The sequence below is a fragment of the Galeopterus variegatus genome, unplaced genomic scaffold (genome assembly GCF_000696425.1).
Source record: "Galeopterus variegatus unplaced genomic scaffold, G_variegatus-3.0.2 Scaffold403, whole genome shotgun sequence".
Classification (NCBI taxonomy): Eukaryota; Metazoa; Chordata; class Mammalia; order Dermoptera; family Cynocephalidae; genus Galeopterus; species Galeopterus variegatus.
In genome coordinates this window covers 552,912-574,363 of record NW_007726514.1, presented here as the reverse complement: position 1 = coordinate 574,363, position 21,452 = coordinate 552,912, and the positions used below count along the sequence as shown (strand labels likewise).

Genomic DNA, 21,452 nt, shown 5'->3' with positions numbered 1-21,452 from the left:
TGGATGGTAGAAAATATTTGCGAACTGTGCATCTGACAAAGGATTAATATCCAGAATATACAAGGAACTCAAACAACTTTACAAGAAAAAAACAAGTAACCCAATTAAAAAATGGTCAAAAGAGTTAAAGAGGCATTTCTCAAAGGAAGATATGTGAACGGCCAACAGACACATGAAAAAATGCTCAACATCACTCAGCATTCGGGAAATGTAAATCAAAACCACACTGAGATACCATCTCACCCCAGTTAGGATGGCTAATATCCAAAAGACTGTGAATGATAAATGCTGACAAAGTTGCGGAGAAAAAGGAACTCCCACACCATTGTTGGTGGGACTGCAAAATGATGCAGCCTCTATGGAAAATGGTATGGAGGTTCCTCAAACAATTGCAGATAGATCTACCATACGACCCACCTATCCCACTGCTGGGAATATACCCAGAGGAATGGAAATCATCAAGTTGAAGGTATACCTGTTCTCCAATGTTCACTGCAGCACTCTTTACAATAGCTATGAGTTGGGACCAGTACAAATGTCCATCATCAGATGAGTGGATATGGAAAATGTGGTATATCTATACAATAGAATACTACTCTGCTAAAAAAAGAATTAAATACTGACATTTGCAAGAACATAGATGGACCTTGAGAGAATTATATTAAGTGAAACAAGTCAGTCACAGAAAAAGAAATATCACATGTTCTCCCTTATTTGGGGGAGCTAAAAATAAATAAATAAATAAATACATACATACATAAATAACCTGGTGGGGAGGGAGGAAGACACAACAATTACAATTCCTTGAAGTTGATATGACAAGCGAACAGAAAGGAGATTGTTGGGGGTGGGGGAGAGGGAGGAGGGACGGATGTTTCGGTAATGGACCACAATAATCAACCACATTGTATATTGATGAAATAAAATAAAATTAAAACAAAATAAAATAAAAATAAAAATCAGTTGCATTTATATTCTGCAATAATGAACTAACAGAAAAAGAAATTAAGAAAGTAAGTCCATTTACAAAAGTCACCAAAAAAATAAAATACCTAGAAATCTATTTAACCGAGATGAAAGATGCCTATAATGAGAACTACAAATTATTACTGAAAGAAATTAAGGACACAAAAACATGGAAGAACATTTCATGCTCCTGGAAGAAACAACAGTAAAAATGTTCCATTTATCCAGTGATCTAGAGATTCAATACAATCCCCATCAAAATACCAATGACATTCTACACAGAAAAAAAAAAAAGAAAAGAAACCCTAACATTCATATGGAATAACAAAAGACCATGAATAACCAAAGCAATCCTCAGGGGAAAATAAATAAATAAATAAAGCTGGAGGCATAACACTACTTGACTTCAAATTATACCACAAAGTTATAGTAACCAAAACAGCATGGTACTGGCATAAAAATAGACACTTAGACAAATGGAACAGAATAGAGGACCCAGAAATCAATCCACAGATGGACAGGCAACTGATCTTTGACAAAGACAACAAGAACATACATTGGTAAAAAGACTGCCTCTTGAATAAATGGTGCTGCGAAAACTGGACATCCATTATGTAGAAGAATGAAACTAGATCTGCACCTCTCACCATAAAACAAAATCAACTCAAAATGGATTAAAGACTTAAGTATAAGACCTCAAACTATAAAACTCCTAGAAGAAAACATAGGGGAAACACTTCAGGAAGTAGGACTGGACAAAGATTTATGAATTAGAGCCCCAAAACATAAGCAACAAAAGAAAAAATAAATAAATGGGATTATATCAAACTAAAAAGCTTCTGCACAGCACAGGAAACAATCAACAGAGTGAAGTGACAACCTACAGAATGGGAGAAAATATTTTCAAACTATATATCTGACAAGGGATTAATATCCACAATATACAAGGAACTCAAATAACTACACAGTAAAAAACCAAATAAGCCAAGCAAAAAAAGGGCAAAGGAGCTGAATAGACATTTTTTGAAGGAAGACATACGAATGGCCAACAGGTACTTAAAAAATGTTCTACATCACTGATCATCAGGGTAATGCAAATTAAAACCACACTGAGACATCATATCACCCCTGGCAATAATCAAAAAGATGGAGAATAATAAATTCTGGATATGAAGAAAGGGGAACTCTCTTACACTACTGGTGGGGTCTGGAAATTAGTGCAGCCACTATGAAAAACAGTATGAAGGTTTCTCGAACAACTATAGATAGACCTACCTTATGATTCAGCAATCCCACTTGTGGGTATATGGCCAAAGGAATGGAAATCATCATGTCAAAGGGATACAAGCACTCCTACGTTCATCACAGCTCTATTTACCATAGCCAAGATACAGAACCAACCTAAATGTCCACCATCAGATAACTGGATAAGGAAAATGTGGTATGTATACACTACAGAATACTACTCAGCCATAAAAAAGAATGAAATTCTGCAAATTGCAGCAACATGGATGAGCCTGGGGAAAATTATGAAACATGCCAGGCACAGAGGGAAAAATACAGCATATTCTCACTCATAAGTGGGAGATAAGAGAGAAAGAAGGAAGGAAAGAAAAATCACAGTGGTTTATTGGACTTCCAGAAGGAGAGAACATACCCAGAGTTTCCAGGGATGGAGGTGGGGGAGGGAGACGGAAGTTAGGGAGAGGGTGGGTGGGGGACACAGGGAATAACTTCAATTTATGGTAATGGACTTGCTGATAGTATTGATCTCATCATCACATCTTGAGCACAGGTGGTGCTTTGTACCCCATGAATATGTATAATCATTTTTTTTTTTTTTGTCTTTTTGTCTCTTTTCGTGACCGGCAACGGATCGCAACCCTCAGTGTTGCACCTGTACCAGACCGGGACCGGCTACGGGATCGCAACCCTCGGTGTTGCTCCCGCTCCTCGCTCAGTGAGCGGCCAGTCTGTATGCGGGATCCGAACCCTCGGCGGGAGCGCCGCCGCGCTTCCCAAGCGGCGCACTGTAGCAGTGCACCACCGGGCCGGCCCTGTATAATCAATTTTTAAAAAAGGAAAAAGAAAAAAATTTGATGACTTCAATTTCTTAATGTTTTTCACACTTTTTCTTAAAATTAGAAAGATCTTTAGGGAATTAAAATCTTATTGACCGAAATTGCATGAAGTTCAAAATTTTCTTCAGTTTAACTTAAATTCAGTATTACTTTTAAATTGAAGTAATAATTATACAGCACTTGCTATGAGCCAGGTTCTTTTCAATACTTAGTAAGTTGTTTAATCCTCCTAAAAACCTGTACTAGGTAAACACTATTTTCGATGGGCAAAAAAACTGAGTCCCAGACACTCTGAGTAATTTGTCTATGTCTGTAGAGCTAGGGAAAAGCAGTCAGGATTTGAAGAGAGATTACTGGGTTCAGAATCCATGATGTTAACCTGTACATGACACTGTCCCTCAAGTAAAACAGCATGTAGACAATGACTTGATTTTTATCAAATTAATTCTATGGATACACCCACTTGACCACCAACCATGTACCCTTGTACATAAAAGTATTTAAGTACATGAGTAAAGTGAAAATCTTTGGAAAAATGTTTCCCTATTGAAAAAGATGGTTATTTGGGGGTAAGCACTGTGGAATTTAGGCGACTTTTTTTTTCTTCCTTTATTTGTATTTGTCAATTAGTTTAATACTTTAAAATGAGTATCAAGTTTCAAAAAAAAAATGAAGTTATTAATATAAACCCACTGTGGAATTTAGGCGACTTTTTTTTTCTTCCTTTATTTGTATTTGTCAATTAGTTTAATGCTTTAAAATGAGTATCAAGTTTCAAAAAAAAAATGAAGCTATTAATATAAACCATTAATATAAACCAAAAAAAAAATCATATTACCTAATCAGAGCTTGAACACTGTCACCATTAACTATTCATGGCTTTTTGTCTCTCTGTTGAAACTCTACTCTGTTCCCTCCACAAAGCCTATTACAACACTGGGCAGAGCAAACATGCTATAAGTATACTGATTAATCATCATTAAATATTAGATTACTGTATTCTATCTGTCTATAAGGAAACAATTCTAGATGCCCGAAGGCCTTTCTACCCAAAGCATATTCCTTAATGATGCTACTTTAGCATCATTTGTATCATCTGGGAGCTTGTTAGAAAGGCAGAATCTCAGGTCCCACCTCACACCTACTGATTTTGCATTGTAGCAAAATACCCCAAGTGATTGGACTGCACATTAAAATGAGAAGTACTTATTTATAGGGCACTGTTTCTCTAAGTGTGGTCTATTATTTACTTATCAGAATTACCTGGGTTGCCTGGTAATTCTACAGAATTACAAGAAAAAAGTCATGAAGAACAGAAACAGAGATATTAAGCAGATAGCAGTGAAAGAACCCAGATAGGTGATGTAAATCAAAAAAGTGATAATAAGGAGAAGAGAAAAGAGTAGTCACAAAAGAAGGTAGAGTAAGAACATGGACAACAAAACTATGAAGAATTAAAGAAAGTAATTTTATTAACAATGATGTGCATTTCTTTTTTAAATCTACTGTTATCCCTGACAGGCAAATTACTAGCATGCCAAAGGCTTTATAAAAATATAGTGGAGATACACAATTTCCTAGTGTAACATATAAGAATCAGTAACATTTCTGAATATGTAACCACAGATAATGCATACATTTTATAAATGCTCCTAATGTCATATGTAGTTTTAAACGTGTACATACGTTTTTAGAGACATTTCCATATGCTTGGCTCGTGCAATTGCTTCATCTCTCTCCGCAATGGCTAACTGCAGTCTAAACATAATAGCTTCATCACGTTCCCTCTGCGCAAAATACACTTCTTCAACCAGAGCTATCAAAATATATAACCCATAATCAATCAGAAAAAATAAAGAAATGTATACATTTGGCAAAAATAAAAAGCAAGAATTGTTATTTTAAGAAGTTTATTCAATTAAATTAGTATCAATTAATTACTTGAGAAAATATTATTTTTAACAGCTACTGCAATGTTGAGATACCATTTCACACCCATAAAAGGAACAAAAATTAAAAGTTCGAATAATAACAAATGTGCACTTGTGAAATAATGAAACTGTCATATATACTGCAGATATGCATACACATGAGGGCATTTCAAAAAGTTCATGGAAAAATATAATTAAAAGATAATACAAATCCTTCCATGAACTTTTTGAAGACCCTCATTTTTCGACAACCATCTGAAGAGCAATTTGGCAATGTTTATTAAAGTTGAAGATGTGACTACTCTATAACCTAGCAAATCCCCTCTTTGGCATGTAGCCTAAAGAAATTCTTGCACATGTGCAAAAGGAAACATGTATAAAAATATTTACTGCAGCACTGCTTATAATAGCAAAACTTTAGAAATAACCCAAATGCCCATCAAAATCAGCAGAAATAAATACATTACTATATATTCAGAATGCAATACTATCCAGCATTTAGAAAGGATTAACTATGGACAGATGGACAAGTTTCAAAAATAAAATATTGGCCAATAATAGCAAATTGCAAAGTAAAATAACTCTTACCTACTATTCTCTGGATACACACAATCAGTAAAAATAATAAAATGAGCATGGAAATGATGAACACTAATTCAGGATAGTAGATACCTCAGTGTGATGGTGAAAGAGGAGAAAGGAAATGGATCAGGGAAGAATAAAAATGGGAGAGCTGTGCTGGTTTAGCATTGCACCTCTGCACAGAGCATGGGCACAGTTAATATACATGATAACACAAATGACATCATCTAAATCTGTGCAGCAGTATATGGGGGGCTTTTATGTTATCTAATATTCTCATCTCTTAAGCATAATTCCCACCATTTGTATATTTGAAATCTTACATAATTTTAAAAATATGACTGCAATGACAGACAAAGAAGGACTCAAATACCTGGATTACTGACCCAAATTTTATTTATAGGTCAAACACAAAACGAATTTAGAAAAACTGTGTAAAATGTTCTTTTCACTTATAAAACACTGGGTTCCTGCCCAAGGTTTGTTACAGATTAATACACAGTTAATCAAGATAGTTATTATTGTATTACTTAAATTTTAAGTGTTGGAAAAGAAGATCCTTTGAATACATCGACTATATCTTCTCCATAATAGAGTAAATATACAATGTAACATACAATGACAAAGCAAAAACCAAACCATTTCCAGGAAGCTGAGCCTAAAGGAAGAGTAATATACCAAAATTCATCAAATATTTATCAAGCTCCTGTTAGTCACCCATCCAGTTTTAAGGGTTATGAGTATATTAGTCTAAAAAGTCCTTAACATCCTCGAATATATATTGTATTACAGGGAGACAGATAGCAGAGAGAAAAACAGGCAGAAAATTAATTGATAGATAGACAGACAAACATAAATAACCATGTAGGAGTAAAGGCTATGAAGGAAAAGAAGGCTGTGAGAGAGAAGAGAGAGTGATTGGGCAGATGGAGAATACAGCAGACTATTTTTGAAGGGTAGTCAAAAAAGGCTTTTTAAAATAAGTGAAATTTGGGCCAGCCCGGTGGCGCACTGCTACAGTGCGCCGCTTGGGAGCGCGGCGGCGCTCCCGCTCAGGGTTCGGATCCCACATACAGACTGGTTCCCGCTCACTGGCTGAGCGAGGTGTGGGAGCAAAACCAAGGGTTGCGATCCCGTTGCCGGTCCCGGTCCGGTACAGGCGCGACACTGAGGGTTGCGGTCCGTTGCCGGACATGAAAAAAGACAAAAAAGACAAAAAAAATAAAAAATAAGTGAAATTTCAGCATATTCAAATAAAGGAAGAGAAAATATATATAAAAATACACACACACACACATGAGGGTATCCTCGTGTGTGTGTGTGTGTGTGTGTGTGTGTGTGCATAGACAAGAGGTCTCAAAAAGTTCATGAAAATATTTGTATTAACTTTTAATTCCATTTCTCCACAAACTTTTTGAAGTGCCCTCATATATGTATTGAAACCGCAGCTCACAGAAGATGAGTCAGAAGTTCCAGCCTAAACCTAAACAGGCGGGTTGTGAGCTAAAACATCAATTGAATGTAAACAAGACCCAGAGTCTCTTAATATGTCCAGGAAAGAATATAAAATTACTTCACACACACACACAAATCACAATTTGCATAAGAAAAGAAGAGGAGTTGCTAACACCAAGATAACAAAGAAGTTAGAATTATATGACAGAGACTTTAATGCAGCTATTGTAAAAATGCAATAAATGAACATATAACACTTGCAAACATTCTATTAACAAAAGTTAAAATAGAAAGTAAACACAAATAAATATAAGCTAGAAAAAAGAATCAAATGGAAAACTCAGAACTGAAAAATAAAACCAAAATAAAAAACATACTGAATGATCTGAATACTAGAATGGAAATAGAAAAAGTCAATGAACTTGAAGATAGATCAATAGAAATTATTCAATCTGAATTACAGAAAGAAAAAAGATGGAAAAAATGAACAGAGCCTCAAAGATTTGTAGGAAAAAAGTCATAAAGTCTCTGAAGGAAGAGAGTGTAATGGTAAATATACATATATATATATATATTTTTTTTTAAGAAATAAAAGCTGAAGAATTCCCACCTTTGCAAAAGACATAAACTTACAGCTGAAAAAAATGGCCCAAAGAGGATAAACCCAAGAAACTCCACGCCCAAACACCAACTAATAATACTGCTGAAAAATAAAGACAAAGAATAAATCTTGAAATTTGCTAAAGAAAAACAAAGTATTATCTATAGAAAAACAACAATTCAAATGTATGTGGATTTCTCATCTAATATCACGAAGGACAAAAAGAAATATCAAAGCATTTTTAAGATGCTGAAAGAACTATTGATTCAGTATTCTGTATCGCATAAGAATATCTTCCACAAATAAAGTTCAAAAAAAGGACATTTTCAGATGAAGAAAAATTACAAGAACCCATAGCCAGTAGATCTGTCTTAAAAAAATTGGTAAAGAGGGTTGCGATCCCGTTGCCGGTCCCCGGTCCGGTACGGGGGCAACACTGAGGGTTGTGATCCATTGCCGGACATGGAAAAAGACAAAAAAAAAAAAAAAAATGTTTGGTGGCTGAAAGCAAAAAATTTAACACTACTGAGGTTTTCTATTTTTTTTTTTAAATTTAACTTCTCAATATACATTGTAGTTGATTTTTGTGTCATCCTACCCATTCCTCTTTACCCCCTCCCCTCCCCTACTCACTACATCATATCTGTTAACTTCTCTTAACAACTTCACGGAATCGTTGTGATTGCTGTGTCTTTTTCTCTTCCCTTTCTTTGTATATTTATTTAGTTATTTATTTTTGACTCCCACAAATAAGTGAGAATGTGTAGTACTTCTCTTCCTGTGCCTGACTTGTTTCACTTAATATAATTTTCTCTAAGTCTATCCATGTTGTTGCAAATAGTAGTATTTCATTCTTTTATATATCAGAGTAGAATTCCATTGTGTAGATATATCACATTTTCCATATCCACTCATCTGATGATGGAAATTTGGGTTTAATGACTATTGTAAATTGTGCTGCAATAGACATGGGAGTACAAGTATCCCTTCAGCATGATGATTTCCATTTCTCTGGGTATATTCCCAGCAGTGGAATAGTTGGGTCATATGGCAGATCTTTTTGTAATTGTTTGAGGAAAGTCCATACCATTTTTCATAAAGGCTGCACCATTTTGCAGTCGCACAGTATATGAATTTCTTCTTCTCTGCAACCTCATCAGCATTTATCATTCTCAGCCTTTTGGATATTAATCATCTTAACTGGAGTGAGATGGTATCTCAAAGTGGCTTTGATTTCCATTTCCTGAATACTGAGTGATGCTGAGCATTTTTTCATGTGTCTGTTGGCCATTTGTATATCTTCCTTAGAGAAATGCCTGTTCAGCTCCTTTGCCCATTTTTTAATTGGGTTATGTGTTTCTTTTCTGTAAAGTTGTTTGAGTTCCCTGTATATTCTGGATATTACCCCTTTGTCAGATGTATATTTTGCAAATATTTCCTCCCACCCTGTTGGTTGTTTTTAAGAGGCAGTCTCTTCCCCAGTGTATAGGCTTGGTGCCTTTGTCAAAGATCAGATGGCAGTACGTGTGTGGGTTGATTTCTGGATTCTCTATTCTATTCCATTAATCAGTGTGTCTCTTTTTATGCCAGTACCATACTGTTTTGGTTATTATAGCTTTGTAGTATAGTTTAAAGTCAGGTGGTGTTATGCCTCCAGCTTTATTTTTGTTTTTCTCAGCATTGCTTTGGCTATGCGTGGTCTTTTATTATTCCATATAAATGTTGGATAGATGTCATTGGAATTTTGATGGGGATTGCATTGAATCTGTAGACCACTTTGCATAATATAGACATTTTCAAAATGTTAATTCTTCTGATGAAAGAGCATGGGATATCTTTCCATCTTCTTCTGTCCTATTTAATTTCTCTCAACAATTGTTTGTAGTTCTCTTCATAGATTTTTTTCACATCCTTGGTTAACTTTATTCCTAAGTATTTTATATTTTTGGTGGATATTGTAAATGGCTAGCTTTTGGGGCCGGCCCGGTGGCGCACTGCTACAGTGCGCCGCTTGGGAGTGCGGCGGCGCTCCCGCCGAGGGTTCGGATCCCACATACAGACCAGCCGCTCACTGGCTGAGCGCGGTGCGGGAACAACACCAAGGGTTGCGATTCCGTTGCCGGTCCCGGTCCGGTACGGGCGCAACACTGAGGGCTGCGATCCGTTGCCGGTCACGAGAAAAGACAAAAAGGAAAAAAAATAAAAAAAAAATAAATAAAAAATTAAAAAGTAAATGGCTAGGGCCGGCCCGGTGGCGCACTGGATAGTGCACCGTTTGGGAAGCGCGGCGGCGCTCCCGCCCGAGGGTTCGGATCCCACATACAGACCGGTTCCCGCTCACTGGCTGAGCGAGGCGCGGGAGCAACACTGAGGTTTGCAATCCTGTTGCCGGTCCCCGATCCGGTACGGGGGCAACACTGAGGGTTGCGATCCATTGCCAGACATGGAAAAAAGACAAAAGACAAAAAAAAAAAAAAAAAGAAAATGGCTAGCTTTCTTGATTTCTTTTTGTACATGTTCACTGCTCGAGTATATAAATGCTCTTGATGATATTAGCAGTGGGCTTATCATATATGGCTTTAATTGTGTTGAGATACTTTCCATCTTTACCTAACTTGTAGAGAGTCTTTATCATGTATGAATGTTGAATTATGTCAAATGCTTTTTCAGCATCTATAGAGATGATCATATGGTTTTTGTCTTTGATTTTATTGATGTGGTGTATCACATTTATTGCTTTGTGTATGTTGAACCAAACTTGCATCCCTGGGATGAATCCCACTTGGTCACTGATTGAGTTTTGATGTGTTGTCCCCACCAAAACTGATGTGGAAATCTGATTCCCAATGTGGCAGTACTAGAAGCTCTTTGAGCCATGGGGGTGGATCACTCATGAATGGATTAATGCTCGCCCTAGGTGGGGGGATTAATAAGTGAGATCTCACTGTATTAGTTTCCATGAGAACTGATTGTTTAAAAGACCCTGGCACCTTCCCTCTCTCCTGCTTTCTCTCATCATGTGACCTGCTCATACCCACTGGCTGCCTGCTGCTTTCCACCATGAGTAGAAGCAGCCTGATGCCCATTCCAAATGCAGCTGTCCCAAAATTGTAAGCCAAATAAACCTCTATTCTTTACCAATTACCCAGTCTCAGTTATTTCTGTTATAGGAACACAAACGGACTAAGAAAATCATGGAATATAATTTTGTGTATTTGTTGCTGTATTCTCTTAGCTAGTATTTTACTGAGGATTTTTGCACCTATATTCAACAAGGATATTGGCCTGTAGTTTTCTATTTTTGATGTTTCTTTGGTTTTGGTATCAGGGTAATGTTTGCCTGATAGAACGAATTTGGGAGAATGGACTCTGTTTCAAAATTTTGGAATAGTGTGTAGAGAATTGGTATCAATTCCTATTTGAAGGTGTGGTAGAAATCTGCTTGAACCCATCTGGTCCTTGGCTTTTCTTTGTTGGGAGCCTTCTGATAACAGCATCAACATCTTTTATTGTTATTGATCTGTTCAGATTTTCTATATCATCTTGTCTCAGTTTTGCTACTTTGTATGTGTCCAGATATTTATCCATTTCCTCGATATTTGCAAATTTGTTGGCATATAGTTGTTTATAGTAGTCTCTAATGATTCCTTGTATTTCTGAGGTATCAGTTGTAATATCACATTTTCACTTCTAATTTTGGTTATTTGAGTCTTCTCTCCTATTTTTATATTGTTGATATACATTTGAGTCTTCTCTCCTATTTTTATTTTGTTGATATACATTGTGGTTGATTATTGTGGCCCATTACTGAAACCTCCCTCCCTCCTCTCTCTCCTCCCTCCCACCCAACAATGTCCTTTCTGTTTGCTTGTCATATCAACTTCAAGGAATTGTAGTTGTTATGTCTTCTTCCCCACCCCACCCCCAGTTATTTTGTGTGTGTGTGAATTTATTTATTTAATTTTAGCTCCCACCAATAAATGAGAACATGTGGTATTTCTCTTTCTGTGCCTGACTTGTTTCACTTAATATAATTCTCTCAAGGTCCATCCATGTTCTTGCAAAGGGCAGTATTTCATTTGTTTTTATAGCTGAGTAGTATTCCATTGTGTACATATACCACTTTTTCCATATCCACTCATCCAATGATGGACAATTGGGCTGGTTCCAACTCTTGGCTATAGTAAGGAGTGCTGCAATGAACATTGGGGTACAGGTATACCTTCGACTTGATGATTTCCATTTCTCTGGGTATATTCCCAGCAGTGGATAGCTGGGTCATATGGTAGATCTATCTGTAATTATTTGAGGAACCTCCATAATATTTTCCATAGAGGCTGCACCATTTTGCAATCCCACCAACAATGTCCGGGAGTTCCTTTTTTTCCACAACCTCACCAGCATTTATCGTTCAAAGTCTTTTGGATTTTAGCCATCCTAACGGGGGTGAGATCGTATCTCAGTGTGGTTTTGATTTGCATTTCCCGAATGCTGAGTGATGTTGAACATTTTTTCATATGTCTGTTGGCCATTTGTATATCTTCCTTAGAGAAATGCCTGTTCAGCTCCTTTGCCCATTTTTTAATTGGGTTGCTTGTTTTTTTCTTGTAAAGTTGTTTGAGTTCCTTGTATATTCTGGATATTAATCCTTTGTCAGATGTATATTTTGCAAATATTTTCTCCCACTCTGTTGGTTGTCTTTTAACTCTGTTAATTGTTTCTTTTGCTGTGCAGAAGCTCTTTAGTTTGATATAATCCCATTTGTTTATTTTTCCTTTGGTTGCCCGCACTTTTGGGGTCATATTCATGAAGTCTGTGTCCAGCCCTATTTGCTGTAGTGTTTCTCCTATGTTTTCTTTAAGAAGTTTTATTGTTTCAGGGTGTATATTTAAATCCTTAATCCATTTTGAGTTGATTTTAGTATATGGTGAGATGTATGGATCTAGTTTCATTCTCCTGCATATCGATATCCAGTGATTCCAGCACCATTTGCTGAAGAGGCAGTCCCGACCCCAGTGAATAGGCTTGGTGCCTTTGTCAAAGATCAGATGGCAGTGTGTGGGTTGATTTCTGGATTCTCTATTCTATTCCATTGATTAGAGAATCCAGAAATCAATGTTTCTGTTTTTATACCAGTACCATGCTGTCTTGGTTATTATAGCTTTGTAGTATAGTTTAAAGTCAGGTAGTGTTATGCCTCCAGCTTTATTTTTGTTTTGCTCAGCTTTTAAACTATCCCAAAAGACTGAAACAGACGCAAATCTCCCAAACTCATTCTATGAAGCAAATATCATCCTGCCTGATACCAAAACCAGGTAAAGATATAACCAAAAAAGAAAACTACAGGCCGATATCCTTGATGAATATAGATGCAAAAATCCTCACTAAAATACTAGCAAACAGAATACAGCAACACATATGTAAAATTATTCACCACGATCAAGTGGGATTCATCCCAGGGATGCAAGGTTGGTACAACATACGCAAGTCAATAAATGTGATACACCATATTAATAAAATCGAACACAAGGACCATATGATCATCTCTACAGATGCTGAAAAGGCTTTTGATAAAATTCAGCACTCATTCATGACAAAGATCCTCTATAAGTTAGGTATAGATGGAAAGTATCTCAACATAATTAAAGCCATATATGAGTCTTCTCTCTTAGTTAGCATTGCTAAAGTTTTATCAATTTTATTTCTCTTTTTAAAAAATCAACTTTTTGTTCAACCATTTGTATCATTTTTCAGGTTTCTATTTCATTTAGTTCTGCTCTGATCTTAATTATTTCTTTCAGACTACTAACTTTGGGTTTGTACTGTTCTTATTTTTCTAGTTTTTTAAGGTGAAGTGTTAGGTTATTTGCCATTTTTCCCTTCTTCTGAAGTAAGCATTTAATATGATAAATTTCCCCCCTTACTATTGCTTTTGCAGTATCCCACAGGTTTGAGTATGATGAGTCATTATTTTCATTACTTTTAAGAAATTTTTTGAATTTCTGTTTAATATGTCGTTAAGTAGAATGTTGTTTAATTTCTCAGTGTTTGTTTAGTTTCCAGAATTTCATTTGTTATTGATTTCTAATTTTAATCCATTGTGATCTGAAAAAATACGTGGAATAGTTCCAATTTTTTGAATTTGTTGAGACTTGATTTGTGACCTAACATGGTCTAGCCTGGAGAATGTTCCATGGGCTGATGAGAAGAATGAATTTTCTGAGGTTGTTGGATAGAATGTTCTGTAGATATCTGCCAAGTCCAATTGGTCTAAAGTGTTGTTTAGATCTTCTGTTTCTCTACTGATTCTCTGCCTAGATGATCTGTCCAATATTGAAAGTGGGGTATTCAGGTCCCTTGCTATTATGGTGTTAGTGTCTATGTCATTCGTTAGATCTAATAGCGTTTGCTTTATAAATCTGGCTGCTCCCATGTTGGATGCATATATACTTATGATTGTTATGTCTTCTTGATATATAGATCCTTTTATCATCACATAGTGGCCTTCTTTATTTCTTTTTATGGTTTTTGATTTAAAGTCTATTTAATCTGACATAAGAATAGCTACTCCAGCTTGTTTTTCATTACTGTTTACATAGTATATCTTTTTCCATCCTTTCACTCTTAGTCTATGTGTATCTTTAAAGAAGAGGTGAGTCTCTTGCAGGCAGCATATTGCTGAGTCCATCTTTTTAATCCAGTCAGTCAGTCTGTGTCTTCTGAGTGGGGAATTTAATCCTTTAACATTCAGATTTACTATTGAAAGGTGTTGATTTACTCCTACCATTTTACTGATTTTTGTTTAGATGTCTTAAGGATCTTTTGTTCCTTTCTTTCTTATTTTCTGTTTGTCTTCTGTCTTTGTTGGTTTCTTGGGCTGTTAGGTAAACTATTTTTTTTTTTCTTTATTGTTAGCATTTTTGTTTTCCTGGTAGGTTTTGTTATTTCTTGAGTATTTATGGCAGTGATGATTGTTTTTCAGGTATCAAACCCAGTACTCCCTTGAGAATTTCTTGTAAGGCTGGTCATGTGGTAATGAACTCTCAAAGTTTTTGTTTGTCTGAGAAATATACTATTTGTCCTTCATTTTGGAAGGATAGCTTTGCTGGGTAAAGTATTTTTGGCTGGCAATTTTTGTCCTTTGTTTTGAATATATCATCCCTTTCTTTTCTGGTTTTTAGGGTTTCTGATGAAAAGTCTGATGTTAGTCTGATTGGGGCTCCCTTATAGGTGACTTGATGCTTCTGTCTTGCTGCTTTTAAGATTCTCTCTTTGTCTTTGAGTTTTGCCAGTTTGACTAGAACATGTCTTGGAGAGGACCTTTTTGGGTTGAATATGTTTGGGGATCTTTGGGCCGCCTGAATTTGATGATCTGTGACTTTCCCTATACCTGGGAAGTTTTCTGCTATTATTTCATTGAATATGTTTTCAATGCCATTTCCTTTTTCCTCCTCTTCTGGAATACCCATGATTCAGATATTTGAGCACTTAAGGTTGTTTGTTATTTCTCTTAGATTTTCTTCAACTTTTTAAATTCTTTTTTCTGGTCCACCTGTATAATTCGAACAGTCAGTCTTCAAAGTCAGAAATTCTCTCTTCTGCTTGTTCTAGCCTGCTGGTTAGACTCTATGTTGTGTTTTTTATTTCACTGAATGAATCCTTCAGCTCCACAAGCTCTGCTACATTTTTTTTCAGGGCATTGATTCCTTTGTACATTTCTTCTTTCAGGTTCTGTATATTTTTTTCTCATTTCATTGTGTTGTCTGAGTTTTCCTGTATCTCATTCAGTTCCCTTAGAATTCCTGCTCAAAATTCCTTGTCAGTCATTTCAAGGACTTCCTGTTCTACAGGATCTAGACCTTGAGAGTTATTATTTTCCTTTGGTGGTGATATACTTTCTTGATTTTACATATTTCTGGTATCTTTCCTTTGGAGTTTAGTCACTGTGGCAGGAGGTATCACAGTTCACTCGTTCCACCCTGATGTCTGGCCTTGATTCTGAAGGGACTGCCAATTCTGAGCAGCAGAGACTAGCCTGAGCTAGATGTCCTTCGGGGCCTGTCTGTTTCAGCATGGCTGGCTTGGGGCATGTGGGCCTGCTGGCTCTCAGGCCTCTCTGGGCAGCAGGAACTGGCCTGGACTGAGGGTCCTGAGGTGCCTGCCTGCTCTGGTACAGCTGACTCGGGGAGTGTGGGCCCAGCCTGTCTGTTTCAGCATGGCTGGCTTGGGGCATGTGGGCCTGCTGGCTCTCAGGCCTCTCTGAGCAGCAGGAACTGGCCTGGACTGAGGGTCCTGAGGTGCCTGCCTGCTCTGGTACAGCTGACTCGGGGAGTGTGGGCCCAGGTGGCTCTCGGGCCTCTCTGGGTGGCAGGGACTGGCCTGGGCTGGCAGTCCCATGGAGTCTGCCTGTTCTGGTGTGGCTGACTCAGGGTGTATGGGCCTGGCAGCTCTTGGGCCTCTCTTTGCAGCAGGAATTGGCCTGGGCTGGGGCTTCCGTGGTGCCTGCCTGTTCCAGCGTGGCTGACTCATGGCATGTGGCAACACTGATGAGGTTTTCAATGTATTACGTATAACATATAAGAAAAATAGAGAAGAAAAGGAGGAGAGTAAGGGGTCCTATATTAAAATGTAACATTTTTATATTACATTACAGTTTACTACATTAAATTACATTATGTTTTCCACATTACATTACAGTTGAAGAGATAAAATATTTATTCTAAATAAATTGTGAAAAGTTCTTTATTTGCAAATATGAAGCTACAAATAATGAATATCAATTATAGTTTATAATCCCTATTGTGACTGCTAAAAATATATACTAGGATGTATTAGTTAAAACCACAATACAGAAAGTGAAAATGGAATACTAAAAAAGGTTCAAAAAACCCAAAAGAAGGTAGGAAATAAAGCAAAGGGAGTAAAAAACAGAACAAAAAGGAAAATAAATAATAAAATGTTGGCCCTAAATCCAAATAGACCAGTCAAGCACACAAATTAAAGACAGTGATTATAAGATTGGATTTATTAAAAATAACCCAACTACGTATCTACAAGAAACTCACTTAAAATATAATGATATAGGTAGATTAAAAATAAAAAAGATGAGGAAATATATACTACACAGAAGCAAACCAAAATAAATTTGGCATGGCTAAATTAATGTCAGACAAAGTACACTTTAAAGCATAGGCTATTACTAGAGACAAAAAGTGGTATGAATGATTGATAAAAGGGCTATTTCACTAATTAGACATAAAAATTCTAAATGTGAATACACCAACATGTGGAAAAAACAGAGAACTGAAAGAAACCAGACAAATCCATAATTATAGCTGCAGACTTCAACATGCTCTCTAATAGACAGAAATAGTAGAGAGAAAAATCATCAAGGATATAAAAGAAATGAATAGTATGATCAACCAAGAGGAGCTAAATGACATGTATAAAATACTCCACCCAGCAACAGTAGAATATACGTTCTTTTCAAGTGCACATGAAATATTTAACAAAATATATCAAATCCTATGTCATAAATCAAATATCAGAAAATTTAAAAGAATTAAATGTTTTTCTGACCATATTGGAATTAAAGTAGAAATCAAAAACAAAAGGATAACAGATAAATCTCTGAACACCTGGGTATTAAATAAAATACTTCTAACTATTCCAAGGGCCAAAGAGGAAGTCTCAAGAGAAATTTAAAAATATTTTGAACTGAACAAAACTGAAATACAGCCTATCAAAATCTGTGTCATAGAGCTAAAGCAGTTCATATAGAGAAATTTAAAACATTAAATGCATGTATTAGAAAGATCTCAAACCACAATCTAAGCTCACACCTAAAGAAACTAGAAAAGAAAAAGGAAAATAAACTCAAATCAAGCAGAAGGAAGAAAATAATAAAGAAAGGAGAAGAAATCAATAAAATTGAAACTGAACCCCCCCCTTCAAAAAAATAAGAAAATAAATGACATCAAAAACTGGTCCTTTGAAATCAATGAATTTAATAAATTTCTGATCAGACTGAATAAGAAAAAGTCAGAAGACTCAAATTTACACGTCAGTAATGAACAAAGTTACAGTACTATAGATATTAATTATAGATAATAGAAGGACAATAACGGAATATTAGAAATATTATACCCATAAATTATTTAACTTATATTCAATGAAGGCCTTACTGATGTCAATTATCAAAACTCACTGAAGTTGTTGGATTTTATCAAATGATTTTCTGTGTCTGAGAAGATCATATGTTTGTCTTCTTGGTTTGTAAATTTGCTAATTTTGATTAATTTTTGAAAGGTAAACTGATCTTGCACTCCACAAAATGAATGATAGACTCCAATGTAAAACCTAAAACTACAAAACTTCTGGAAGAAAACATAGGAGAAAACCTCTGTGACTTTAGGTAGATAAAGATTTCTTTTTAATTTAATTCAATTAAAAATTTTTGCTCTTCTAAGGACTGCAACAAGATAATGAAAATGAGAATAATCAGAATGAGAAGACAAGCCATAGACTGGAAAAAAATAATTGCAAAGTATATATCTAATAAAGAATGTGCATTCAGAACATAGTTTTAAAACTTCAAAAACTCAGTAATAAAGGAACAAGATAATTAAAAAATGGGCAAAAGACAAACAGGTGCATAGTCAAAGTAGATATACAGATCACAAATAAGCACATGAAGAGGTGCTCAACATTTTTAGTCTTTAGGAAAATGCAAATTAAAAATACAATGAGATAATCAACACATACTTATTTCAATGGCTAAAATTAAAGAATGAGCATAATAAGTGCTAACAAGAATGTAAAATAATTGAACTCTCATACCACTGCTGTTAAAAATGAAGTATATTACAACCATAGTGTGCTGGGGTTTTTTTGTTTTGTTTTTTTGTTTTTTTTATTAAATATAAACCTCCCATAAAATTCAGCTCCACTCTTCAGTATTTATCAAGAGAAATTAAAGCATACAAAGACTTAAACACAAATATTTATAGCATCTTCATTTATAATAGCAGAAAACTAGAAACAACCCCAATTAACAGATGAATGAATAAACAGACTATATGACAACTGGATATTCACATGCATAAAATCAAATGTCTTTAATCAACAGTTCAGATAAGTTTAATGAGGAAATTTTTATGAGCATAGCTTTTGGAAGAACCACTACTTCTCAGACAATGTTCATAGTTTTTCTCTTTTTTTAAAAGGTATTACCATTACTGTTAGGTGGTTGTCTATGGCTATATTATTCCACCACCATATACAGTAAACCCTTTTATCCATGGGGCATATGTTCCAAGACCCCTACTGGATGCCTGAAACTGTGGATAGTACCAACCCCCTGTATGCACTATGTTTTTTTGACCTGATAACCAAGACAGCTACTAAGTGACTAATGTGTGAGTAGTATATACAGCACGAATATGCAGAACAAAGAGCGGACTCATGTCCTGCACAAGACACAGCAGGATGGCACAAGATTTCATGACTTACCTCAGAATGGAGTGTAATTTAAAACTTATGAATTGTTTATTTCTGTAATTTTCCATTTAAGATTTGTGGACCACGGCTGACGGTGGATAACTGGAACATGGAACGTGAGACCTCAGATAAGTGGGGGAGGGACTACCCTATCGATTCATCATACTGTGTTGAAACTTCTCTCCGGACTGTAGTACACGAAAAGAAATTTTATTTTTCCCTTCTAATTCTATACAATCTCTTTCCAGAAAGGACACTCGTAACACCTTAGTGAAAGAAATGTGGTTTACCTCATATGGTGTGGAAAGCAGCACGGTGTATGGAATACGGGCTTTGATTCAGATCCAAGGTACTAAAGTTCAGCAACCTTGTATTTTGTAAGTTTCTTAAACTAGTTTAGTTGCAGTTCAGGTATACAAAATGGATATAACACCACAATTGATGGTTTTAGGGAAAATTAAATTAGAAAATATATGAAAGTTCTTGGCCAAATAAATAGAGTATATCCTCAACAAATGTAATTTCCATTCCATCACTACTATCACCACCCTCAACCCACAGACTTAACCCATTTGGCTTAATTCATACACATATTTATAACATGATGTTGATTAATCTGGACCATTTACATATAAAAAAATCCAACTTGAAACTCCTCATTTTTTAGCCTTTTCCATTGGCAAGCAGAAATTATAAACAAGGACTGAAAGAAAAATTATTCAGAACCCATTTTATACTGTATACTGCATACTATGATGACATGATACTTTATATAAAATATCATGATACTCTAAGACATTTTTTAAATTTTTACATTAAAATACTTCTAATTTGTAGGCCAGATAGGATGAACAAAATGATGCTAAATAGTGATCTAAATACAGGTTAACATGTATATCATATTGCCCTGAAATATTCTGGCATAATGAAAGATTAAAATACTAATCACTAAACTTAAATACCAATGGGTTTCCATTGTGACCAGATCTTTATAAAGTGATATTTAATGCCAGTTGTGCTCCACTTTATATGCAACAGTACCTGATGAAAGAGGTAAGGCTAGCAATACCAATGGCTTTAATAATAAGCCTAGTTACCTTTATGCTTAAAAGTAAATGCTTTACACAGAGGGCTTATTTGATTCTGTGTGATCAAGAGAAAACATTTTTTCCCTTATAATACTCTTTCAAATCTAAAGACGTATACATATGTATATTTTTAAGGGAGATTGCCATATAAGTAATCTAAGGTTAAATCTTAAAATGCCAGAACACGCACACACATAAAATCTGATTACACAATTTATAAATGATAAGAAAAAAAATTTTTTAAATAAGGTATTAATCTACAGATTCAATGGAATCCCTATCAAAATTTCAATGTATTTCTTCACAGAAATTGAAAAAAACAATCTCAAAATTCGTATGGAACCACAAGGACCCTGAATACACTATTCCATTGGTCAATGTTTCTGTTTCATGCTAGTACCATGCTGTTTTGATTACTGTGGCTTTAAATATATATTAAAATTCAGCAGCATGATGCTATTGCTTGGCACAGCCAAAGCAATCTTGAGCAAAAAGAACAAAGTTGGAGGCATCACACGGCTGTATTTTAAAATATACTTAAAGCCAAGTAATCAAAACAGGAAGGTCCTGGCATGAAACAGAAACAGTGACCAATGGAATAGTGTAGAGAGTTCAGAAATAAACCCGCATGCCTATGGTTAACTGATTTTCAACAAAGGTGCCAAGAAACATAATGGAGAAAGGATAGTCTCTTCAATAAACAGTGTTTAGAAAACTGGATATAAACATACAGAAGAAAGAAAATGGACACATCTCATATCTTATATAAGAATCAACTCAAAATGAATTAAATACTTAAACATAACACACAAAACTGTAAAACTACTAGAAGAAAACTTAGGGGGGAAGCTGCACAACATTGGTATGGGCACAGATTTCTTGCATATGACTCCAGAAACACAGGCAATAAAAGCAAAAATAGACAAATAGGATTGCATCAATCAAAAAAGTTTCCACAGCAAAGAAAACAATTAACAAAATAAAGAGGCAACCCTGAAATTAGGAGAAAATTTTTCCAAATCATACATCAGATAAGGGGCTACTTAATATCCAAAATGTATAAGAAACTCAAAACTACTGAATAACAAAAACACAAATAATCCTATTTAAAAAATGGGAAAAGAACCTGAATAGACATTTCTCAAAAGAAAACATACAAATGGCCAACAGATAAATGAAAAAAAAAAAAAAGTTAAAATCTCTAAACATCAGAAAAATGCAAATTAAAGCCCCAATGCGGTATCACCTC

The 21,452-nt window shown here is 35.5% G+C and overlaps 1 protein-coding gene across 1 annotated transcript in view; it reads right to left on the bottom strand.

Moving 5' to 3' along the window:
- Positions 1-21,452, bottom strand: part of MIPOL1 (mirror-image polydactyly 1) — a gene marked incomplete at its 3' end in the record, with an annotated part of 91,430 nt that overhangs the window by 55,988 nt on the left and 13,990 nt on the right. Inside the window, exon 4 of the mRNA XM_008568357.1 lies at positions 4,734-4,863. Coding sequence (XP_008566579.1) covers positions 4,734-4,863 — 130 coding nt within the window. The remainder of the gene's footprint in view (positions 1-4,733; positions 4,864-21,452) is intronic.